The 26,655-nt window shown below is 42.9% G+C and overlaps 1 protein-coding gene across 4 annotated transcripts; it reads left to right on the plus strand.

The window, feature by feature from the left end:
- On the plus strand, positions 1–26,568 carry prelid3a (PRELI domain containing 3A). 4 transcript variants are annotated; one of them, XM_080195002.1, is made up of 7 exons: positions 1–80; positions 9,214–9,382; positions 11,155–11,244; positions 12,076–12,146; positions 16,515–16,617; positions 21,535–21,616; positions 24,051–26,568. In XM_080195002.1, the coding sequence occupies exons 2-6, from the start codon at positions 9,245–9,247 to the stop codon at positions 21,580–21,582; spliced, it is 450 nt and encodes a 149-aa protein (XP_080051128.1). In that variant the 5' UTR covers positions 1–80; positions 9,214–9,244; the 3' UTR covers positions 21,583–21,616; positions 24,051–26,568. The 4 variants fall into 4 exon arrangements, with proteins under 4 accessions (XP_080051128.1, XP_080051125.1, XP_080051127.1 ...); XM_080194999.1 differs by lacking the exon at positions 1–80 and adding an exon at positions 4,413–4,540; XM_080195001.1 differs by lacking the exons at positions 1–80; positions 21,535–21,616 and adding an exon at positions 4,413–4,540.
- The last annotated feature ends 87 nt before the right edge of the window (positions 26,569–26,655 follow it).

The raw sequence follows: 26,655 nt of genomic DNA on the forward strand, positions 1-26,655 counted from the left end.
CCCAACAGTTTGCCAGTAAATTATGTGATAATACCAACCTAAGCTGCTGTACATACATCACACTGGGGTGAGATTGCAAGGTGAGGCCGTTACATTTAAAAATTAGCTGTTTCATTTTGCAAAGGAATTGTCTTTCACTCCGAAGTGTGTGAGATTGGCTGGGATTGTTCTAATATTGTAGCAAAGAAGTTGTATGAGTGACAGCGCCTTGCAGAATATTTAATCTGCTGGTAGGCAGGGAAAAACACCATCGTTGTAAACTGTTTGGTAAACAGTAACCCACACAACATACCTCTTTAGGTAAGAGGTGTTCCTTTTATTTAGACTTGGAACATATGAAATAGCTCTGGGAACATGGTGTCTTTCGAGCCAGTCACCAAATTTGACGCACCACGTGGTTATATACATCGGAAACTGATTTTCCTCCTTTCCATTTTTGTTAGCTAGTTCTGCCCTGTCTCCCGTTCAGTTGTGGGCGATGGGTATCCGCCAGGACTTCAGCCAAGTTGCTGTTAATCATGTGAGTCATGATTCAGGGCGTCAATATAGAGACCCAATCACTAGCTGATTACCTATGAGAATAAAGTAATCCCTCCAACCTGACCCAAACGTTTAAACATGGATAGCCCATGAATGGGCCTTTTCTAGTATAATTTTCTTCATGAGTAGAGGTTGCTTGTTTTATTCTATGTGTAAATTAATAATGTCTAATCGTGATACAATTATATTAATGTCGGCTTTGTATTTTCAAATCTAGCATTTTAAATTAAAACGTTTTAAATTATAACAATCAGTTATTACCTTAACGTTTAAGAAGTTGTGTCGTTGTCAATCGGGCTTTTAAGAGGATTGGCTTGGGTTTAAAGCTGTCACGGATGGAGCAATGAAACTTTGTTGATGGTGAGCGCTCCATGGAAACAGAGAAATCATGATGTGGGTATGCCGGCGTTGGACTGGCGTAAACACAGTAAAAAGTCTGACAACACCAGGTTTTAGTCCAACCTATTTATTTGATAATATACTCACAAGCTTTCGAGGGACACCCTCTTCGTCAGGTGAATGGAGAGTTCTGGCCTCAGACAGAGCATATAAAGCACAGACAGTTTAGAGATTACTGATTAGAATGCGAATCTTTACACCTAACCTGCTGTTCAAGACCTGAAGTGGCTGATAATGTGAGTGGAAGGAGCACTGATCACAGTTTAAAGAGATGTGTATTGACTCCAGACAGTACAGTAAGTGAGGTTTTGCAAACCCAGGCAAGTCACGGGGGTTACAGATAGTGCGACATGAACCCAAGATCCCTGTTGAGACCGTCCTCGTGTGCGGAACTTGGCTATCAGTCTCTGTTCAGCGACTCTGCGCTGTCGTGTGTCATGAAGGCCGCCTTGGAGAACGCTTACCCGAAGGTCAGAGGCTGAATGCCCGTGACCACTGAAGTGTTCGCCAACAGGAAGGGAACAGTCTTGCCTGGTGACTGTCGAGCGATGTTCATTCATCCGTTGTCGTAGCGTCTGCATGGTCTCCCCAATGTACCATGCTTCGGGACATCCTTTCTTGCAACGTATCAGGTAGACAATGTTGGCCGAGTTGCAAGAGTATTTACCATGTACCTGGTGGACGGTATTCTCACGTGTGATGATGGTATCCATGTCGATGATCCGGCATGTCTTGCAGAGGTTGCTGTGGCAGGGTTGTGTGGTATTGTGGTCACTGTTCTCCTGAAGGCTGGGTAGTTTGCTGCGAACAATGGTCTGTTTGAGGTTGTGTGGTTGTCTGAAAGCAAGAAGTGGGGGTGTGGGGATAGCCCTGGCGAGATGTTCGTCTTCATCAATGATATGTTGAAGACTCCGGAGAAGATGTCGTAGCTTCTCCGCTCCGGGGAAGTACTGGACGACGAAGGGTACTCTGTCCACTGTGTCCTGTGTTTGCCTTCTGAGGAGATCGGTGCAGTTTTTCGCTGTGGCGCATCGGAACTGCCGATCTATGAGTCGAGCACCATATCCTGTTCTTATGAGGGCATCTTTCAGGGTCTGGAGGTGTCTGTCACGATCCTCCTCATCTGAGCAAATCCTGTGTATACGGAGGGCTTGTCCATAGGGAATAGCTTCTTTAACATGTTTAGGGTGGAAACTGGAGAAGTGGAGCATTGTGAGATTGTCTGTGGGCTTGCGGTACTGTGAGGTGCTGAGGTGACCGTCCTTAATGGAGATGCGTGTGTCCAAGAATGCAACTGATTCTGGGGAATAGTCCATGGTGAGTCTGATGGTGGGGTGGAATTTGTTGATATCATCATATAGTTGTTTCAGTGATTGTTCACCATGAGGCCAAAGGAAGAAAATGTCATCGATGTATCTAGTGTACAGCATCGGTTGAAGATTCTGTGCAGTGAAGAAGTCTTGTTCGAACCTGTGCATGAAGATGTTGGCATATTGAGGTGCAAATTTGGTCCCCATGGCTGTTCCATGTGTCTGGATGAAAAACTGGTTGTTGAAGGTGAAGACATTGTGGTCCAGGATAAAGCGGATGAGTTGTAAAATTGCATCTGGAAACTGGCAGTTGTCAGCATTGAGTACTGAGGCAGTCGCAGCAATGCCATCGTTGTGGGGGATGTTGGTGACACACGCATCTCCATTAAGGACGGTCACCTCAGCACCTCACTGTACCGCAAGCCCACAGACAATCTCACAATGCTCCACTTCTCCAGTTTCCACCCTAAACATGTTAAAGAAGCCATTCCCTATGGACAAGCCCTCCGTATACACAGGATTTGCTCAGATGAGGAGGATCGTGACAGACACCTCCAGACCCTGAAAGATGCCCTCATAAGAACAGGATATGGTGCTCGACTCATAGATCGGCAGTTCCGATGCGCCACAGCGAAAAACTGCACCGATCTCCTCAGAAGGCAAACACAGGACACAGTGGACAGAGTACCCTTCGTCGTCCAGTACTTCCCCGGAGCGGAGAAGCTACGACATCTTCTCCGGAGTCTTCAACATATCATTGATGAAGACGAACATCTCGCCAGGGCTATCCCCACACCCCCACTTCTTGCTTTCAGACAACCACACAACCTCAAACAGACCATTGTTCGCAGCAAACTACCCAGCCTTCAGGAGAACAGTGACCACAATACCACACAACCCTGCCACAGCAACCTCTGCAAGACATGCCGGATCATCGACATGGATACCATCATCACACGTGAGAATACCGTCCACCAGGTACATGGTAAATACTCTTGCAACTTGGCCAACATTGTCTACCTGATACGTTGCAAGAAAGGATGTCCCGAAGCATGGTACATTGGGGAGACCATGCAGACGCTACGACAACGGATGAATGAACATCGCTCGACAGTCACCAGGCAAGACTGTTCCCTTCCTGTTGGCGAACACTTCAGTGGTCACGGGCATTCAGCCTCTGACCTTCGGGTAAGCGTTCTCCAAGGCGGCCTTCATGACACACGACAGCGCAGAGTCGCTGAACAGAGACTGATAGCCAAGTTCCGCACACGAGGACGGTCTCAACAGGGATCTTGGGTTCACGTCACACTATCTGTAACCCCCGTGACTTGCCTGGGTTTGCAAAACCTCACTTACTGTACTGTCTGGAGTCAATACACATCTCTTTAAACTGTGATCAGTGCTCCTTCCACTCACATTATCAGCCACTTCAGGTCTTGAACAGCAGGTTAGGTGTAAAGATTCGCATTCTAATCAGTAATCTCTAAACTGTCTGTGCTTTATATGCTCTGTCTGAGGCCAGAACTCTCCATTCACCTGACGAAGAGGGTGTCCCTCGAAAGCTTGTGAGTATATTATCAAATAAATAGGTTGGACTAAAACCTGGTGTTGTCAGACTTTTAACAGAGAAATCCCCAGCAATCGCAACAGGAGGAGCAGTGACGTCATGGGGGCGGGGCCGGGACGATACTCTGCATGTGAGGGGGCGTGACTGAAGTGAGAACAGGTGAAGGAGCGCGCGAGGTGGGTGACAGGTTGAAAGGTACCACTGAGTGGGCGTGGCTGGACACTGAGGGCGGGGCGTGTGGGCAGCGAGAGGCTCAGATTGGACAGTGCCGCGGAATAGGGCGGGGCAGGCGAGGTGGGCGATGATGGAGGGGCGGGGCTCAGGATGATGGACAGTGCCGTGGCGTGGAGGCGGGGCTGGAGGGGCGGGGTCTCAGGATGATGGACAGTGCTGCGGAGCGAGGGGCGGGGCTCAGGATGATGGACAGTGCCGTGGCGTGGAGGCGGGGCCCACCTCAGGATGATGGACAGTGCCGCGGTGTGGGGGCGGGACTGAAGGGGCGGGGTTCAGTATGATGGACAGTGCCGCGGTGTGGAGGCGGGGCCGGAGGCTCCGCCCCTCTTGCCGGCTCCTGTCAGACCCTCGGCACCGGAGCGGGGGAGGCGGCGGGAGCGGCTTCACTGTCCGGCCTCAGGGACAGGGGAGCACCGCGGCTCATTCCCGGTGCTGTGAGCGCCGGCTCGGCGGGCAACATGAGGATCTGGAGCTCGGAGCATTTGTTCAGGTAAATCCCCGGGGACGGGGGCGGGGATGGTGTCCCCGGGATCGGGGGGGAGGTGTGAGTGCCCCCGGGCTGGGGCTGAGGGGGAGCCGGTGTGGGTTGGGTGCTGAGTGTTATCTCATTGATGATCCACTCAGTCTCAGCAGCTTGCCCTGTGGCTGTCCGCAGAGACTCAGCACTGCAGCAAAAACTGCAAGAACACTTGTTATTGTGTGTGTGTGTGTAACATCTTCCATTGGAAAGCATTGTAATTGTTTACCACATTGCCTTTAGCAGCTGGATCCCACTCCCTGTTTATCTGGGAATAGCTTGGTGATGTTAGTTATGCTGATGGAACATTTGGACTGTAAATACACCTACTGTCTAAACTCAATAATCACTCTCAGAGCTGGAATTTGAAGTGTCAGTGCTGGGTCAGTGCTGGCACTCTTTGAAGGTTCAAGCCCACTCTGCAAAATGTGCAAGCTGTCATTTAGGTGTAGTGCCAATTGCTGATGTTACTTTTCGAGATGCAATCCTTGAATCAAGGCCCCGGTTTCCCTCAGAGATGAACTTCAATTCAGTAACGCTGCTTCCTTATATTTCTCACCTACATGCTGTTCTTCAGCGATGCCATCCAAATGTAAACCTTTCAAATCCCCCCCTCCACCCCGCAAGCCTTGCCGCTCTATATCACTATATCCCATGCAAATACTAGATTTTAATGTTCGCACTGCCAGCTATGCTAATTCAGCTGCAACTCTAGAATTTCCTCCCTAAACCTGTCTGCTTCTTTACCTCGGTCCTCCTTTAATAAATGATCTCTCTGACAAATCTATTGGTCATAGCTCCTTGTGATTTGATAAAAATGTAAGTATGAGTTGGACTAGTCCCCTTTGAGTTTGCTCTGTCATTTAATCAGTCTGTACAAATCCTTGACTTCGATTCATTTTCCAAACCAAATATTATTTCCCTTGACTCCCTCAGATTTTCTTGAACACTGTTGTGACATAAGACATAAGAAATAGGAACAAGTGTAGGCCATTCAGCTCCTTGAGCCTGCAGTACCACTCAGTGAGATCATGGCTGATCTGCAGATGGTCTCGACTCTGCTTTTCTGAGCCGCCAAATACTTGACTTGTTTCTTGATCAAAAATCTCTGTAACTCCATCTTGAATATGTTTAATCCACTGCCAAAGAGAATGACAAAGAGTATCCAACTCTTTGACAGAAGAAAATCCTCCCCATTTCTGTTTTAAATGGGAGACATATGAGTTTACAAAGTAGGAGCAGAATTAGTCCACTTGACCTGTTGAACCCGCTCTGCCATTCAGTAAGATCATGGCTGATCTGACTGTAACCTCAATCCCACATTTTAACCTCCCCCCGCCCCCCCACAAAAGCCTTTCACCCCATGCTTATCAAGAATCTATTTAGCTCTGCCTTAAAAATGTTCAATGACTCTGTTTCCACTACCTTTTGAGAAAGAGTGCTCCGAAGACTGGGGACCCTCCTCATCTCTGTCTTAAGTGGGTGGCCCCTTATGTTTGAACAGTTACCCCTAGTTCTAGATTTGCCCACAGAGGAAACATCCTATCCATTTCACCCTGTCAAGTCCCTTCAAGATCTCATGTGTTTCAATCAAGTCACCTCTTGCTCTTCTAAACTTAAGGGAATACACACCGAGCCTGTCCAACCTATCCTTTATGAGATATGGCTCCCATTCCAGATGTTAGTCCAGTAAACTTTCTCTGAATTACTAATTAGCCCAATGGTGGCCTAATGGTTAGCACTGTTGTCTCACAGTGTCAGGGACCTGGGATAGATTCCTGGCTTGGGTCACTGTCTGTGTGGAGTTTGCACTTTCTCTGCATTGGCTTCCTGCAGGTGCTCTGGTTTCCTCGAAAACAGTCCAAAGCTGTGCAGATGAGGTTGATTGGTCATGCTAAATTGACTCTAGTGTCAGGGGTTTGGCTGGGTAAATGTGTGGGGTTACAGAAATAGGGTTTGGATGGGATTGTAGTGGATGCAGACTTGATGGGTCGAATGGCTATCTTCTGCACTGTAGGATTCTATGATTCTACTTTCAATGTATTTACATACATCCTAAATAAGGAGACTCCAGTACTCTTTGACAGAAGAAATTCCTCCCCCCATTTCAGTCTTAAAAACTGGATGTGTCGTCTCAACGATGCCTTGCATAACTGAAGCATAACCACTCTACTTTTATATGCAATTGCCCTTGCAATAAACAATAATAATTAACTTTCCTGATTACTTGCTGTGCCCATACACAAACTTTTTACAGTTCATGTTCTAGGACACCCAGATCCCTCTGTACCTGAGCTCTGCGAACTCTCAATATTTAGATAAGTTTTTTTTATTCTCCCTGCCAAAATGGATAATTTTGCATTTCCCCAGACTCTTTATGCTGAAGTAGTGCCTCTTAGTTTTAGATCTAAAACTAGGCAACACCAGATACTGAGAAACATGCTCTCAGTGTCTACTTTTGACATCCCTGCCAGTACACTCCTCTGGGGTAGAGAATTCACAAAAAATTGCATCTTGGCTCAAAGTGGCCATCCCCCTTTCAGAAACCTTGCTCGATTCAGAATAGGTCTGAAGTTAAACTATGAGAAACTTAACAAATCTGAAGATTAAAGTTTGGGTTGAGATATTTAAAATGAATTTTCCGGTTGTTTTTTTTTGATTTTTAAAATATATTCCTTTCTCAGAGTTGCAAAGGACTCTTGTTGGGGCAAGCCCTAATCCATCTCTTTGCTTGCTGCAAAGATTTCTAGTTGAATCCAATTCAGAGCCCTCACAAAAGAGACATTCAGGATCCAAGCTAGCACAATCTCATGCTAGATCTGTTTTTTCTCTATTAGTGTCACAAGTAGGCTTACATTAACACTGCAATGATTTTACTGTGAAAATCCCCTAGTTGCCACACTCCAGAAACACTGAGGAAGAATTTAGCATGGCCAGCACACCTAACCAGCACGTCCTTTGAACTATGGGAGGAAACCGGAACACCTGAAGGAAACCCACACAGACATGGTGAGAACGTGTGGACTTCACACAGACTGTGACCCAAACTGGGAATTGAACCAGGTTCCTGGCGCTGCGAGGCAGCAGTGCTAACCACCGTGCTGCCCATTCAGACAAATGGCCAAGAAGCAATGGTTACATGGATGATGTTCATTTGATCAATAATAGACCATCCCTAATTAGTATCCTATATTTGATGAAATTACCTATTATAATGAGGATATCCACTCACTTTCTTCAAAATGTTATTTTGAATTTATTCTTGAAGACTTGACTTTACATAACAGTCAAGTTGGTCAATTTTGCTTAGTCAAGGTACAGTGTCTGGCAAGATAATAAGTCTTGAGGCCTAGCATTATCTTATCTGATTGTGGTTTTAATTATTAAGACTTTTAATTATCAGGACAAGCATTGTGCATGCTAAAGTAAAGTTAGTTTATTAGTCGCAAGTAAGGGCTACATTAACATTGCAGTGAAGTTACTGTGAATGTGCAAGAGCCATAGAATACCACTTTCTGGCTGCATGCATTTCTTAACCGTGAATTCACCTTGTTGTGAAGGGAGCTAACCTTGCTGTTTTTGGGAGCTAGTTTTGACTCTTTTTCACAGTGAGTTTATCCATGATGTAACTTTTAACCTAATACTTATGTATTAATTTCATATTATTTGACACCTATTCCTTTCCAGATGTTTTATTTCCAATGCGTATATTTAGTATTAAATTTAGAAATATAGAAATTTAGCAAAAAGGAGACCATTTAACCTTTTGGGCCTGTTCTGCCACTCTGCCTATCTCCATTGGGGTGCCCTCTTGCATATTTCTGTTCGAAAAGGTTAAATATAGTTTGACGAGTTCTTTTTGACTTGTAGGTGACCAGACAAGTTCTCTCCTCTCAGATTGAGTGAGCTAAAGGCATTGAGAGATGTTGGTATCTTCAGTCCTAGCGCTGCTATCAGTGCATTCGGTACACATTATGGAAAAATAGAATCATAGAATCCCACAGTGCAGAAGGAGGCCATTCAGCCCATCAAGTCTGCATCGGCCACAATCTCACCAAGCCCCTATCCCCATAGCCGCACGTATTCAACCTGCTAATCCCCCTGACACTAAGGAGCAATTTAGCATGGCCAATTTACCTAACCCGTACATCTTTGGACCTGTGGGAGGAAATGGCAGCACACGGAGGAAGCCCATTCAGACACAGGGAGAATGTGCAAACTCCACACATGCAGTCACTTGAGGCCAGATTTGAACCCGGTTTACTACTGCCCTTAAAGTTGCGCCAATCATATCCATACCTCCCTCTGAGTGAAAAACTTACCCCCGAAATCCCCTCTGTACCTGCTGACTCTTAAACACCCTTAGGAATGGGCAACAAGTGCTGGCCCAGTCAGCGATGCCCATAATCCCATAAAAAAAGCTCTGTGCTGTGGTATACTTTGCGATGCTATATTTCTGCGTGCAAACACTTGAAGTATTTATTGTATACATAAATCTCAGCAGATCATAAGCTTGGCTTGGGTAATATTTTTTGTAACCCTCTTTCTGTGAAATGGACCTCTTTTGTCCCCACTTCTTCCATTCTGTTCCTCTCCTGTAGTGTCAGTTACTATACAATGTGCTTGTACTTATTTGTGTCCTTTAGTCATCCATGGGAGACGGTCATCAAAGCTGCAATGCGAAAATACCCTAATCCCATGAACCCCAATGTGGTGGGAGTGGATGTGTTGGAGAGAAACCTTGATACTGATGGAAGATTGCACAGCCAACGCCTGCTTAGCACCGAGTGGGGACTCCCCAGCATTGTTATGGCTGTAAGTCTCTCAGCAGCGCTTTGTACATTATTTTCAGTTAATTTTCATAGCTTTGGTTAATATTCTTTGTGCAAAATAGCCAAAAGATCTAAGATCTTCATTTAAGGTCCAGATCCATAAAGGTTTGATGCAGTTAGCCTGTAGATAGGTTGGGCTCTGGGTTAAAACTGGAACAATGTTAAAGTGAAATATTTCCTTATGTGAAGATTGGGGCAGTGACATACACTTTGACTTGTTTAATTGCTATTGATTTTTATCAGGAGCAGGCAGGAAGGTGACATTGAGACCACAATCTGATCAGCTATGACCTTATCAAATGGTGGAGCAGGCTTGATGACCAAATGGCCTACTTTAATCCTAATTCATGTTCGTGTATGTTCCTTTTGGTAAACTCCATGTACCTAATTCATAGTCACAGAGCTCAGGTCTAGGTTTATAGTGAGAATATTGGGTAACCTATGTGAAAATATCATAGAATCATAAAATCTCCATAGTGCAGAAGGAAGCCATTTGGCCCATCAAGGCGGCACCGATTCAACAAAAGAGCATCCCACCCAGGCCCTCTCCTCTGCCCTATCTCCGTAACCCCACACAGTTACCATGGCTAATCCACCTAACCTGCACATTTTTGGAGTGTGGGCGGAAATTGAAGCACCTGGAGGAAATCCATGCAGACGTGGAGAGAACATGCAAATTCCACACAATCACCCAAGGCCAAAGTTGAATCCAGGTCCCTGGTGTTGTGAGGCAGCAGTGCTAACTACTGAGAGTCCAAGTAACTTGGCCAACCTGCCTAATCTCTCATATTATTTACTTAGATGCAGTGTTTCAAATCCAGCTGTCCAAGGTGTGTGTGCATGTAAACTGTTGTATGGAATGTGACATTTCTGTGTAATGGCAACACAAAAACCAGTTAGGAAGATTCCAATCTCAGTCTGTGTATTTTGTAGCTCGGTCGCCGAGACATCCTGTGTATGCTCAGCCCTGTTTGCTTCGGTGTACGCAAAGACTTCATTTTAAGATATTTCTGCCTGTGCAACTAACTCTGCCAAGCTGGATAATTGTAGCTGACTTGACTACATGTAGAATCAGAAGGCTAAAGGTTAGCTAAAAAATTGACTACATTCCTGAAGGGTACACAATGCAGGCAAACAACAGCATAACTGCAGCTGCAAGGACCATTCTTCTAAGATGTAGGTATTGCGAGAAACTCTTCCAATGCTGAGTTAAGGGTTCAAATATGGTTTGGATTTTAGTGTGTTTGTTCAATGTTTTAAGATCCAGTTCAGCGTGTTCAGGTTCAGTACAGGGACTGGCTGAGAAGCCAGTCTCCAAGTTCGCTTTTTCTTTGCTTTTGTCACGTTAATTTTAAGTTCTGTTCAATAAAAGAAAATCATTTTAAAACTCGTACCAGTGCTGCCCTTGTCTATTCAAACGAATGAATGGACCTAACAGCCGCCTTGCAATGATTTGTAAACAGGCTATGAATGTGGCAGTGTTTCCAGTGTTGGCAGTAAGGTGTGTTGTAAAGAAATTAATCCAGCACCCACTGTTGTAAAATAGATTCAAACCCCCAGTAATTATATTCACGTTTGTGGGGATACCAATCCCCAAAAGACAACATATTTGAGATTAAATCTACTTAACTCATTGAAACTTACGTTAGGTTCTAGTTCTATATTCAGTGGAAATTGTCAATGTTGTATACAGATTGAAGTGCAGTTAAGGTAGCGGTGAAGTAGTTTCATTCCCGCTTGATGTGTTTTTGCTAGATCCTGGGTACGAGCAGGACTACTACGTACATTAAAGAACATTCTGTTGTAGATCCAGTTGAACGGACAATGGAACTTAGTTCTTCCAACGTAAGTATTCTGATGCTCCTAACGCCATGGCGTATCTGCATCATCATATTCAAATACGCAACGCTTTTTCTTCCTCTTCCTTGCAACTAAGACTTGCTGCTAAAGATTATATGCTGTTCCTGTCCAAACCCACACAATTGTGTGCACAGCCTGAAAATTGCAAGAGCAATAAGTCATACAAATCCCTTCAAGACACCGCAACAGAAAATGTCAGGAGAATATACCAGTATATCTTACTCACACGTTCGGGAATAGCTCCTTAATACATGATCTAATGTTTCTGTAATATAGAGAAACAGTAATTTACTGAATATTAAATGCCTAAAGATGTTTCACACTAAATGGAGATCATTGAATCATAGAATTCCTACTGTGCACAAGGAGGTCATTCAGCCCATCAAGTCTGCACTAGCTGTGTGAGATAGTATCTTACCCAGGCGCACCACTCCATCCCATCCCCGTACTCCTACAGAATTTTCCCTGAAGCAGATGGTAGGTTCCACCGAAGAGCCAATAATTCCACGGAAAACAGATGAAAGATAGACAGGTCTTCATTCCTGCTTCTTTTGTTCCAAAATGACTTACAATTATTACCCCTCCCAATGTTGATGGAAACCCTTCACCCGTTAGGCCATTCTGTTTTAACCTGTATGTCACATTAAACAACTCTTTAAAGTCAAGAGAGAGGTTTTAATGGTTTTGTCTTTAACCTTTTTATGTCGGTGCATAAGTCTTGGGGGTCTGTATATTTGATGCTGGAAGAACGGATTCTGTGAACGGGATTTTATTGTTTCATATACGTTCCAATCCGATTCAATTCTTATGTTACAGATAACTCTCAGTAACCTCGTATCAGTTGATGAAAGGCTGATTTATCGACCTCATCCTGAGAATCCAGAAAAGTGAGTTCAATGTAATTTTATTAAACAATCTGGAATAAGGCTAGTTTGTTTTATTTTATAGGCTGTATCTTGCTTTAGATTTTTTATCTGTCTAAAGAAACAAAGTTTAAATTGACCTGGTTGTTTTAAGCAATGGCTTCGATGTTGTAGTCAGTGGCAAACAAACAATGCTTGCCAAAAACAAAATGCTGGCAAGTCTCAACAGACCTGACAGCATCTGTGGGGAGAGAATAAAGCCAGCATTTCAAGTCAGGATGACCCTTCGTCAGAGCTAAGAATAAAGAAAATCAGAAAAGATTTATATTCTGAGGCGGGGGGTGGAGGGGGTGGTCTCTGTAATAGGACAAAGGAAATATAAATGAGCTTAAAAAAGACTGAAAGAAGTGTTCATTATGTGATCAGAATGTGTGAATGAGAGATCAGAGTTACAGATGGTTAAGGTAGCTGGGGTGGGGGTTGCGGGGGGGAACCATTTTTCCACTTCTCCATTCCTGCTCTCTCTTGATTTGATTTATTATTGTCACGTGTATTAACATACAGTGAAAAATATTGTTTCTTGCACGCTATACAGACAAAGCATACCGTTCATAGAGAACGTTATCTGCTGCACAGTCTGTTTTAACCCTTATACAGTGGGCAAATGACTACAAGTAAATGTCTTGTTAGTGCAACCAATATTTATTTAAACCCACACAATCAATAATCACCCACCCGACCAACAATAAGTTATCTTACAGGAAAATACTAAAGTTCAAGTCCAATACGAGACCTTGACTTAACTTTGCGTGACTGGCAAGTACCCAAGCAGATATTGGCCTTTTTTTGTGCATTGGTCTCAGTAGCCGTCTGCGTAGTCTGGTCTGGCACTCTGGCTCTGTTCTTCCTTCCTTCCTTCTCGGGTGTGGTGGCTCTCCGTTGCTGTAGCTCGTTAGTGGGGTCAGAGAGAGAGAAAGAGAGATTTCTGGTTGCGCAGCACCCTTTATACCCATTGGGTTTCACACCCCTTTTGGCCATTGCCAATCAATCGACCGGGACTTGATCCCCCTGATGGATAAGAATCCAATCAGGTGCTGCCACACCAATCTCTGGGTGTGTCCCCAACAGCCATGTCTGTAGGTGCTGGAGGCACATAGGTCACATATCTTCACCCTAAATAAGGGGTCACAGTGCCCTTATGTCTGGTAAACAACACAGTGTGACCAGAAAGCCTCTTTCATCCTGGAGATGACCCATATCCTGTTTATTCACTCGTCAGGGTTGCAGCCTGCTTGTCTCTACCTTTAAACTGCAGCCTGTTGGTTCAGTTTCTTGCCCAATTGTCCCAGAGTGCTTTACAAAACACCATTTTAGATGGCCCATTTGGCCACAAGAAGGAACGGAGAGAGTGCAGAATGTAGCGTTACTGTCATAGCTAGGGTGTAGAGAAAGACCAACTTAATGTAAGGTAGGTCCATTCAAAAGTCTGACAGCAGCAGGGAAGAAGCTGTTCTTGAGTCGATTGGTACGTGACCTTAGACTTTTGTATTTTTTTTACCCAATGGAAGAAGGTGAAAGAGAGAATGTCCAGGTTGCATGGGATCCTTAATTATGCTGGCTGCTTTGTCGAGGCAGTGGGAAGTGTAGACAGAGCCCATGGATGGGAGGCTAGGTTGCGTGATGGATTGAGCGACATTCATGACCTTTTGTAGTTCCTAGCGGCCTTGGGCTGAGAAGGAGCCATACCAAGCTGTGATACATTCAGAAAGAATGCTTTCTATGGTGCATCGGTAAAAGTTGGTGAGAGTCATACCTGACATGCCACATTTCCTTTGTCTTCTGAGAAAGTAGAGGTGTTGGTGGGCTTTCTTAACTATAGTTTTGGCACGGGGGGATCAGGACAGGTTGTTGGTGATCTGGACACCTGAAAACCTGAAGCTCTTGACCCTTTCCAAATCGTCCCCGTTGATATAGACAGAGGCACGTTCTCCCTTATGCTTCCTGAAGTCGATGACAACCTCCTTCATTTTGTTGACATTGAGGGAGAGGTTATTGTTGCTGCACCAGTTCACCAGATTATCTATCTCATTCCTGTACCCTGTCTCATCATCATTTGAGATCTGTCCCACTGCAGTGGTGCCGTCAACAAACTTGAAAATTGAATTGGAGGTGAATTTGGCCACTGATATTTTACTATAAATGGTGCTTGCCATTGGCTATGTTCACAGCTGAGTTTTCGCAGGATATTGAGCAGTCAATGTCCATCAAGGGACATGGGAACCATTGTGTCACCCACTACAAAGTATCTATGGTGTGAGAGCTGGGCAAGCAACAGTGAAACACTTCAATCAGTCCCACATGGAGTATAAACCAGGAAGTATGAATTAGATTTAAATTAGAGTTTAAATTAATTAACGTTTAAAAATAAAACCTTCAACACTGATTAAATTTTGATGACTGGAATTCCACACTTGTGAAACTAAATTATCAGGGCCAGAGAAGTTATTGGGAAGTAATTATAACTGATCACACTATTAAAAATCCCACTTGCCTCTGACTACATCAGGACTTTCTCTGTTGTATTTAGTAAATAATTTAGTAAATAATTAGTAAATAATAGTAAAATAATTTAGTAAATAATGCAACTTCACATCTTCATGTTGATTTCAATGCTGAGTCCATTATCAAGGTACTGTTATAGTGCAGCCTGAGAGCAGCAGGGCAACTCGATTTCTCAAGTTCTGTGTTTAACTGTACATGTTTATAATCTGGAAGTGACAATTCAGTTTTCTTCGCAATGATAGTGAGTGCTGTTAGCTTCACAATAATTCTCGAAACAAAATCTGGGCATGGTGGCACAGTGTTTAGCACTGCTGCCTCACAGCACCAGAGACCCAGGTTCAATTCCAGCCTCGGGTGACTGTCTGTGTGGAGTTTGCACATTCTCCCCGTATCTGAGTGGATTTCCTCTTGTGCTCTGGCTTCCTCCCATAGTCTAAAGATAAGAACAAAGAAATTTACAGCACAGGAACAGGCTTTTAGGCCCGCCAAGCCTGCACCAACCATGCTGCCCGACTTAACTAAAACCCCCTACGCTTCCAGGGACCATACCCCTCTATTCCCATCCTATTCATGTACTTGTCAAGATGCCCCTTAAATGTCACTATCGTATCCGCTTCTAATACCTACCTGTGTGAATTAGTTTGATTGGCCATAGTAAATTGGCCCTTAAGTCAGGGGATTAGGAGGGTATATATATGGGTTAAGGGGATAGGACCCGGGTGGGATTTTTGTCAGTGCAGGCTTGATGGGCCAAATGGCCTCCTTCTGCACTGTAGATTTTATGATTTAATAAGAGACGGTGGCTTCAGCCTTAAGAGGTTATAAACTTTTCTTTTCAGCTAAATTAAGCAAATGCAGGAGTCTGTTATTGAAGTCAAGGTTGCAGAGATGCAAAGATATGACAAAGCAATTGGAGGCACTAGAACTGAACTGTGCTGTCCATCACAGTGATAAGGACTTGGATTTTTGAATCATTTCTATGATTTCTTTCATGGTATCAGAGGATATTGCATACTGCGTTAAATGCAACTCTCTTCTGTACTTGAAGAGTAACTCTCTTCAAGATTTACCAGTTGATTCCTGGGATGGCAGGTCTATCACATGAGGAGAGACTAAGTCGGTCGGGATTATGTTCATTAGAGTTTAGAAGAGTGAGACGGGATCTCATAGAAACTTATAAAATTCTAACAAGATTAGACAGGATGGACTTAAAGAATGTTTCCAATGGAGGAGTCCAGAACTAGGGGGCATAGTTTGAGGATAAAGAGTAAACCTTTTAGAATTGAGGTGAGGAGAAATTTCTTCACCCAGAGGGTGGTGAATGTGTGGAATTCGCGATCACAGAATGTAGTTGAGGCCAAAACATTGTCTGTTCTCGAGAAGAAATTAAATATAGCTCTTGGGGCGAAAGGGATATTGGGGGGGGGGGGTGGGGAGGAGGATCAGGCTATTGAATTTGAAAATCAGCCATGAGCATAATGAATGATGAAGCATGTCAAAGGGCCGAATGGCCTGCTCCTTCTAGTTTCTATGCAACCCAATGTCGAAACTCCAAATTCAGATTTCTGGAATTTATACTATTCGGCAAATATACTTTTGAACGAATCAAATTGCAATTCGTCCTGAAAAAAACAACTTGAGGGCGATTGGTCTACCGTATGTAAAGTTGATTCATTTTGGTTTAAATCTAGGTTTTTGAGTACCGAGGGCATACAATTAATAAATTCAAACACTTATGGATTTAATTATGCCAAAAAATTTAAAATGTGAATATTGTGACATTGTAACAGCACAACTGAAATATTGGCTCACTTATGTCTTGACTTTTAGGACCATTTTGACCCAGGAAGCAATAATCACAGTGAAAGGAGTTATCTTAAGTAACTATTTGGAAGGGTTGATGGCCAACACAATTTCTGCTAATGCAGGAAAGGTATGTGTACATTTAATTTTTTAGTTGATGTCTTTTTGGTCAACACAATGCTAAAACCCATTCTGATTGGGCATGAGCCTTTTGTATTTTATTGATTTATTAGTGTCACAAGTAGGCTTACTTTAGCAATGAAGTTTCTGTGAAATTCCCCTAGTCGCCACACTCAGGCACCTGTTCGGGTACACTGAGAGAGAATTTAGTGTGGCCAATGCAATAAACCAGCACATCTTTCTGACTGTGGGAAGAAACTGGAGGAAACCCACGCAGACACAGGGAAAATGTGCAGATTCCACATAAACAGTGACCCAAGTCGGGAATCGAACCCAGGTCCCTGGCCCTGTGAGGCAGCAGTTCTAACCCACTGTGCCACTCAGTTTTGTAGCCCAAATGTTTCTAACCTTTAGGTTTGGAATAGATGAGAAACCTAATTAAAATAGGTCTCAATTTGATAGATTTGCCTTCCTAAAGGCAAATCCCCATGAAAAGTCGATATACCTTCCTCCTCCAACCCCGTTCACTTTCACCTTTCATCTAAAATGTTATTGGACACGTCGTTGGATTGTTTTGTGAGTGGTTCAGTAGTGGGATGGTGAACATTTGATCCCCTCCTGATCTCAAACAAATTGGACAAGATAGATCTGTGCGATATACTTGTAATTGCACGATTCATAGTAGTTGGTTCCAGCAGTATGAGGGGTGATTTGGGTCGTTACCTCCCAGCTGCAGAAATGAATATGAGTGGAATCGATAAGGGGTTGCAAAGGGAGTGGTCAGAAAATCTTAGAAATTTTTTTGTTCTGAAGTCTTTGTGGTTTGTTAAATGCGCGAGTTATTCTGGCAAAGTCTGACCCCTGATCTCACAGGTTGGTTGAGCTTGGCTTTGTTAGTCGCCGCCCTATATTCACAATGAGAGGTCTCACAACATCAGGTTATAGTCCAACAGCGCTCTGAAAGCTTGTGATTTCAAATAAACTTGTTGGACTATAACCTGATGTCGTGTGACCTCATCTTTTTCCACCCCAGTCCAACACCGGTATCTCCACATCTATGCCCATCAGAATAGAAAGAGGCTATTTAGACCCTTTGATTTATCTTGCAACATTCTAACGTAGAAGATAAGAGCAGGAGGAGACCAGTTGGCCCTTCGAGCCTGCTCTGCTATTCATCACAATCATGGCTGATCATCTAACTCAATAGCCTAATCCTGCTTTTTCCCAATAACCTTTGATTTGATGTACTAATTTGCATTTACCACCAGCTAACTAATGCTGGTCTGAGCTACTGACTGATTTTGAGTCCATTGGATAGTTAATATCTGACTTATGTTCAGTTGTTTTCACCCAACCTTGGGAGGATACACTGAGCTCTAGTGGTGCTCTCTCCTGGTATCCTTCTGAATAATTATGGAATTACCTTAATTGTAACTATGTTAAAGGAAGACCAACTACTCAGACCAGACACAATGCAACCTACATAGACAATCAACACTCAGCCAGTGATGCACAATAACCTTAGAAGAGGCAAAGAACAGAAGAAAGAAACCTGAAGCCATTTAAAGTGAAAAATAAGAGGAAAATTCCCCTCTGGTCCCTCCCGATCAATCAGGAAATCTCCAGAAGATTGCTGTAGATCCTGAAGTTTGCTGCAACTGATGGCAGGCACGTCGACCTTCTAGAATGAGATGCCTTCCATTCACTGGAATATATCAGCTTCCTTTTGCAACTCTGCAGTAATCCACACTCATCACACGTATTTGCAAGCTAAGCACTTGTTAATATAAAAGCAAAATACTGTGGATGCTGGAATCTGAAACAAAAACTGAAAATGCTGGAAAATCTCAGCAGATCTGATAGCATTGTGGTCTGTCAAAGTTCTCTGTCGAAGAGTCATCCAGAGTCGAAACGTTGGCTCTATTCTCTCTCCACAGATGCTGTCAGACCTGCTAAGTTTTCCCAGCATTTTAAGTTTTTGCTTAAATACTTTTGTACTGTTTCCTTTATTTTGAGTTGGTCCTCTGCTTCCTGCCTCCCTGTCTACTTCAAATAACTTGCCCACCCAAAACAACTCCTCTTCCTTCATCATTTACAGGATCTCAAGCATTTACCTTTTGAAGTCTATTTTTTAACATTTAAAAATTAGCAAATTTCTGTGTCTATCCGGATAACTACACTCTTAAGATTAGGTATTGTTCTGCTGGCCCTCTTCTCCAGATCACAATGTTCTCCATCTTGTGAGTAGGCTGACAACGAACATAATTCTAGATGTTGCTGTACCGAGATGTTGTACGTCACGGTGGCTAGCACTGCTGCCTCACAGTGCCAGGGACCTGGGTTCGATTCCCGGCTAGGGCCACTGTCTGTGTGGAGTCTGCATGTTCTTCCTGTGCCTACATGGGTTTCCTCCAGGTGCTCCAGTTCCCTCCCAGAGATGTGCAGGTTAGGTGGATTGGCCATGCTAAATTTCCCCGTAGTGTCATGGGGGCTAACCGTGAATTCAATAAAAAATATCTAGAATTGAGAATCTTATGATGATGATGATAAAGCCATTGTCGGAAAAACCTATCTGGTTCACTAATGTCCATTAGGGAACTAAATCTGCCATCCTTACCTGGCTTGGCCTACATGTGACTCCGGAGCCACAGCAATGTGGTTGACTCTCAACTGCCCTCAGACAACTAGGGATGGACAATGAATGGCCAGCGAGGTCCATGTCCCATGAATGAATTAAAAAAAAATGTATCCCTCAATTGTCATCACAAAACTGATTCTGGCCATTATTACATTGTTGTTTGTGGGACTTTGAGGAGTGCAAATTAGTGCTATGTTTCCTACAACAAGTAAGAAGTGCTTGAAAAGACGCCTCTTAAAACTCACTATCATATCTGCTTCCACTACCTCCCCGACAGCGAGTTCCAAGCACCCACCACCCTCTGTGTAAAAAAAAAACTTGCCCCATACATCTCCTTTAAACCTTGCCCCTCGCATCTTAAACCTGTGTCCCCATATGAAGTAGTACTTGATCACTGTCTCCGAATATAGTTGAATGGGACAGGCCGTTTTTCTCAGTTATTCCTGATCATTTGTGAAACCCTCAATTTACTTTTATATTTAGCCAGAGAGTATTTAGTTTCATTTCATAAAGTATTTGATTTCCAATCTAGTGAGTTGATCAGCAGAATCTAAGCTGACACTCCAGTGTAGCATTGATTAAATGCTGCATTGTCAAAGGTGTCATTTTTCAGATAAGGTGGTAAACTGAGACCCCATCCGCACCCTCAGGCGGACCTAAAAGATCATAAAACACTGCTTAAAGTTTATGTGTTAGTGTCACAAGTAGGCTTACATTAACACTGCAATGAAGTTACTGTGAAAATCCCCGGGTTGCCACACTCTGGAACCTGTTCGGGTACACAGAGAGAATTTAACATGGTCAGTGCTCCTAACCAGCACATCTTTTGGACTGAGAGAGGAAACCAGAGCACCCAGAGGAAATTCACGCAGACGTGGGGAGAACGTGCAGACTCCATGCCGGGAATCGAACTAGGGTCCCCGGCGCTGTGAGGCAGCAGTACTTGCCACTGTGTCGCCCACTTAGAAAAGAGAAGGTAGTTACCCCTGGCATCCTGACCAGTATTTATCCCTCAGTCACGTTACAAAGGCAGATTATTTGGTTATCTGCACATTGCTGTTTGTGGGAGTTTGCTGTGTGCAAATTGAGATCATGAAAGGTGCTTGCAAATGTGTCTTTTTATATTCCCTTAGTTTTTGGACATTGCTATTAATCCATTTTGGTTTTGTTTTTACATCCAGGCTACTTTTTTATCTCAGGGACTTGCATGTATTCCTTGTCCATTTGTGTGACTTCCATTTGTCATCAGCAGCCTGGTTTACTCCACCGATTATCACGTCCCAATTAACATAACCCCACCCTCTTTAAAAAAAAATACCTTACGTAAAGTCTAGCCGTAACATTAACTTGGTTAATGAGCTTAGCTCTACTGATCACTGCTGCCCCAATGTTCTTACACATGGCGGGCCTGATACCGTCTCCGGCTAATTGCCAGAGTTTGGTAAATAATGATATAATTCAAAATCAACTTGCTTCCTCTGATAAAAAGACATTGAACGTTGAGTGTGTTTATTTCCTGGGGGAGTCAGAGCTTCAAAATCTCAGAAGGACCATTAGTTGAAAGAATATCCTTTACAGACAGTTGTGTTAATGTGCACAGATATCATAGAATCCCTAGAGTGCAGAAGGAGGCCATTTGACCCATCAAGTCTGCACTGACCACAATCCCATCCAGACCTTGTCCCCATAACACCATGCATTTATTCTAGCTAGTGCCACTGACAGGGAGAGGCTATTTAGCATGGCCAATCCACCTAACCTGCACATCTTTGGACTGAGGGAGGAAACCAGAGCAAACCCACGCAGACACGAGGAGAATGTGCAAACTCCACGCTGACAGTCACCCGAGGCTGGAATTGAACTGGGTCTCTGGTGCTCTGAGGCAGCAGTGCTAACCACTGTGCCACTGAAAGTTTCTATTCTACTTTTATCAATGTCATTAAAAAAAATTCATAGAAGTAGAGACTAGGAAGGATTATCTAATAATGATTGCCTCTACGGAACCTACATCAACACAGCAGAAGCAGAGCTACTTAATGATATTCTTATACGAAGCACTGCAGGCCTAATTAATGCTGCAATTAAAAATGGCTAAACACCTCCTATGACTGTCAAGTGCACAGAAACAGGAAGATTCAGTATGGAAGGCACTGTGTGAAGAATTTATTTGATTCCTTTTATCTTTTTCTCTCCGAGATCCTAAGCAGATTTGTTTAATCATTTGGTGAAAATACGTCAAACGTGTGTCTATTCTTTTGTGTGTGATATTCCTCTTCTGTATTGCTCTAGGGGTGGGATGCTATTGAGTGGATAATTCAAAACTCTGCTGTCAGCTAACAGCTTTCACTTCTGCATATTCACTTCCCCCGTGGTAACTATTTATTTATTTCTTCAAATACCTAACAATCTGATGGCGTTTTATTACACGGAATGCACTCCTGTCTGTGTAGCACGGGTCATTTGCCTAGTTTGCACGTTTATCCACTTTACAGCTTGCTGTATTATGTTGTGTCGGAAACATTGACTGATTTAAGTTCCTCTCAGCTCTGTGCATTTTATTTTCTAAGCATTGCAATTTTGGATAAATGTATTGATTCTAACATCTGTCCCATATGGATTACTAAAAAGCTGGTGCAGTTCATCTTGGGCTAACTTTGGTAGTGACATTAAATCATGTTGGAGTCCTGAGCTATCAATTCTGCAGTTTACAAATCTCATTAGCAACTTCATATTCACACTACCAACAGGTTTTTCTGTGTAATAGCCACGTAGAAAGCAATTTGCAAGTAATTATACTGTATGGGACACTGATGCATATTTAAGATTTTTAAATTATAGTACATGTCTTCAGCTCAAAGATCCAGGGTGAGTTACAGTTTCTGTTATCTGAGGAGGCTGTGTTGTGTGCCTTAGATACAGATGTTTTATCTCCAGTCTGAAGAACAGCCAAAAGTCTCCTCAGTATGACAATGGTAAAAATCTGGCTCTGTTCCTATTGCAGCATCTGCCAGAATTCTCACTTTGATCTGTGGTTTGGACCAGTTATGAGTGCAGCCAGTAAATAATGTGGACTTCATTCCAAAATCATGAAACCAGCTTGCATTCTTCGCAGTATTATTTCCTCCTCGCCCTCCACCCCCAACCGACTATTCTATGTAGAATGACCAAGAAAACCTGAGTGCCATACTGTGTTACTTACACGCATTATGTTTGGATCACCTCATTGGAAGATGATGGTTCCTGCACTGCCAGGTACTAGGAAAGCTTCCCTTAAGTGACTAGTTAGGAATAATCACTGGGAGTTGGCAACGGGTAGATAAGTATTTTTTTTGTTCAATTTGGGAATCATGGAGTATTTATGGAAGAAATTCTCCTCGATTAAGTGGAGTGAATCTGTAATGTAGATTGAGCCAGAGAGATAGTTTAACTAACCTTTACTTTTTAATTATTTACAACTCTTAAAAGGCTTTTGGATGTGACAATATATACTTATTGCATATGGTGGAAAGCAATGTATGTCCATATAATATAGACTTATTTATAGAATTAGGATTTCTGTTAATTAGCAACATTTTATCATAATACCCTTTCATGAAATAGATGCATTAGCATTTACTTTTCAGCTTCTTATTTGTGTGTTGTTTGTTTTCATTGTGTATTTGCCTATAATTTTGGGAATGCAAGTGTTATTTGCCAGTGTTATTTTGTTATTAAATCTGTTCAGTACCTATTTAATAATGGCAGTCATTGTTTCCCTAACAAGACTGTTATCTTCTGTCCAACTTCGTGTCCTCTCTAAGCTTGGTTAAGGGAAAATGCTTATTTTAATCAGTTAAGTCGTAGAATCCGTACAGTGTAGAAGGACGCCATTTGGCTCAGCGAGCACTGACTCTCTGACAGAGCATTTTACCGAGGCCCCATTCCCGTAACCCCCACATATTTGACCCGCTGGTCCCCCTAACCTACACGTCTTGGGCAGTAAGAGGCCGATCAACCTAACTTGCACACATTTGGAGTGTGGGAGGAAACTGGAGCACCTGGTGGAAACCCAAGCAGACACGGGGAGAATGTGCAGACTCTGCACAAGACTGTCACCCAAGGCTGGAATTGAACCTGAGTCCCCGGCACACTGCAAACCATTGTGCCACTGTGCCACCTTAAGGAGCTAAGTATAAGAAAGAATGTTTGAATGTAACTATTTGTCTCCTGGAGTTCAGCTTTAATTCACAGCCACAATTTGCTTAAATATTCCGAAGTTTTAACTACTTTTGTTTACTGGATTTCCATTCCAGTTTTCTAATCCTCTTATGGTCTTGGATACGTAAAGTGCTGCAAAACTGATACTTGGAGTATAAGTTGGTGAATTAAATTTTTAAAAATGTATGTGCAATATTGAGTAACCCTTAGGCCGGTTCCCAAAAGTTAAATTCTAGTACACTTATTTATGACATATTCTCATATGTGTTTTAAGGGCTATACCTGATATTGCACGAATGCTTGAAATAACGTACACTTATTTGAACTGGCAATCATATAACAAACTTATTTAAATTATATCTCAAGTAGCAAATCAAGTGCTAAGTACCTGGTGACTCAGGAATTGCATTATGCCTGCAAAACACAAGAGGATGCAAAATCTCTTGCCTTAAGATGCTGCGTTTTTAGATGTAATATTCAATATATTCTACACATCATTTGAAGAGTGAGAGATTTGGACCTTTTTGTTCAAGTGGAAGGTTTTGATAGGGTTTTATTTTGTACCGTCCTATATTCTGTTTATTTCCTTCCATTCTGTTTACTTTCAGGGCTGCAAAGCGGTGGAGTAGGTGTTAGCCGAGATAAATGTGGAGAATGAAGAAGTGACGATGTCTGTCCGAGAAAACGTGAAGTCAGAAATAGCTGCAGCAGCTGCCAAAGATTTGTGGTCAGCTCACTGCTGTGCCACCTTTTGACTTCAGTCCAGGAGATTCACTTAGTAACTCGCATTCTGTGTCATTCTGAGGCGCAACTCATGCCTTTTTTTCAGAGAGAAGAATATAAGCTGCAAAGTTGCCGAGGAATGTATCAAACACCATCCAAATCTTTTCAATTTCTTAAAAATAAAACAAACCAGCAGGCAAGCCTGTGAATATGGGATGCCACATTTGGGATTCTTTATATAAAAAAACAAAGTCATGTTTTTGTAATGTCCTTCACTGGTCAGACTTCAGATCTGTATAGATAAATTATCCTAGTACATTTTAAAACTCCTCATAGTGGAGTTGGAGCCAATGGACAAAATTTTAAACTTGAATTACGCACTGTCTTGCACTTAACCTCTTTTGGACTAATACTTGAAAGTGGAATTGCTGTAAGCCTTAGGCTTTCAAACAACAGAATGATGTGTATGTATGTCAGAATTATGTTCACATAGTCTTGTAACTTTATCAGTAAGTTTTATTACCTTTTTTTAAAAACAATGTTTATGCTGGAATTTAAATAGGTATTTATTTGTTGAAGATGTGTCCAGATGCGTTGTGGTAGCAGGGCAGAGGGATACTGTAGACCCTCCAGCATGTTGTTAAAACCTGTCTCCTCGATTTTGGTTTCAAATTTGTTCCTACATTGACTGAAGAACAAAGGAAAAGTACAGCACAGGAACAGACCCTTCAGCCCTCCAAGCCTGTGCCAATCATGGTGCCCTAACTAAACTAAAAACAAAACCCTTAGACGTTAGAACTATCCATGTGAACTCTAGTGATGTGCCCAGTGGTCCTCAAACTGATTTGTGTCGAATTGATTGGGAAAGTGACAGATACATTTACATTAGGTCACATCTGGATAATTTCCTTTCTGTCAGAACTGGTCTGTTGCACTGCTCCTATCGTAATGGGGGTTGAAGGATTTATTGTGCAAATCTACTGTTGTAACCTTCTCCAGCACTCATTGCTTGACATTTTAACGACTTTAACATATTGCTGGAAAGGAAGACACATTGGTAAAGCTTTTCCTGTTGCACTCTCCGGGATAAATGCTCAAGTGCCAACTTTCAAACATTTGACCAATATCTCGTTCAAACTCGGAGATAGGTCAAAGGTGGCCATTTTTGGACCTGAAAAGTGCCTGGTCTACTTCAAATTACCCTGAAAAGAGGCAAAGTATCTCGAGCATTTGAATAGCAGGTTGTCAGTTGTTGTGGGCGGCTGCTGCCAAATAAGGGCTCCGCAAATGGTACGTTCCGCTTTACTGGAACCAGTCCATAAAGGCATACTGCCTACTACACATTGTGTATGAATTTCACCATTGGTGTGATGCCTGGACCATACACATTCCAGTGGTTGGCTGATTGAATCAAACAGTATGTAGTAGTTAGGATACAGTCAGTACTCAACCAGCTAGCAAAACCCAAGCCACAATAGCTGGAATTTTACTGCCGTGACGGGTGTGGATTGTAGAACGGAATTCACCGTTGGCCTCATACAGGATTTCACAAGCCTCGCCCAAGCAAGGTTGTAAAATACTGGCCAATGTCTTCTGTTAAATGAGATTCTGCTGAACTGACCCGAGTGTGCGAATAGCTCCCCAAACTACCAACTGAAGATTGAGTCAAGTGGCTTACACTTTGTATTCTATGCAGACAGACATCCGTGTGCAGGAACCCAGACTGTGCAAACTTTGTTGAAGCCTTGCATCTTTTCCGAACGACCCAGGAGCTTTGAGAGAGTGTGATTTCCCATTGCCTTCTCCTTGGCAGTGCCTTGTCCAATCGTAGAATCCCTTCAGTGCAGAAAGAGGCTATTCAGCCCATTGAGCCTACACTGACAAGTATCCCACCCTATCCCCGTAACCCCATGTATTTACCCTACTAATCCCTCTGATACTAAGAGGCAATTTAGCATAGTCAATCTACCTAACCCACGCATCTTTGGAGTGTGGGAGGAAACTAAAGCACCTGGAGGAAGCCCATGCAGCCATGGGGGGAACATGCAAACTTCATACTGTCGCCCAAGGCTGGAATGGAACCCAGGCCCCTGGCACTGTGTTGCCCAATCAGTGTTGATTTTTCAACCACTTAGCACCCTTGTCTCCAGTGATACAAACTGTGAACATTTGATACTTGGCATTCGACCTGATAAGTACAAGAAGAAAAGTTCAGTAACATTTCTCCATTTACAGCAACATTTAAGTCCTCTACTGCAAGCAAGTACTTAACATACATTTCCTAAATAATTTAATTTCATTCTGATCTAATTGTTTAAAGTAATATAATTTAGTCTTGAACATGGCTATATCTGTTTAAAGTACTAACTGAAATGTGCTCAAAAATAAAGAATATTTTCTTTGAAGTAGTCTCATTATTATCATCACCCAATGTTAGTAACTGGATTGCATCAAACCACATCCTTTTGAGCTGCGTGTATATTTTGTACA

The sequence above is a fragment of the Carcharhinus amblyrhynchos genome, chromosome 8 (assembly GCF_965287045.1).
Source record: "Carcharhinus amblyrhynchos chromosome 8, sCarAmb.v2.hapA, whole genome shotgun sequence".
Lineage (NCBI taxonomy): Eukaryota > Metazoa > Chordata > Chondrichthyes > Carcharhiniformes > Carcharhinidae > Carcharhinus > Carcharhinus amblyrhynchos.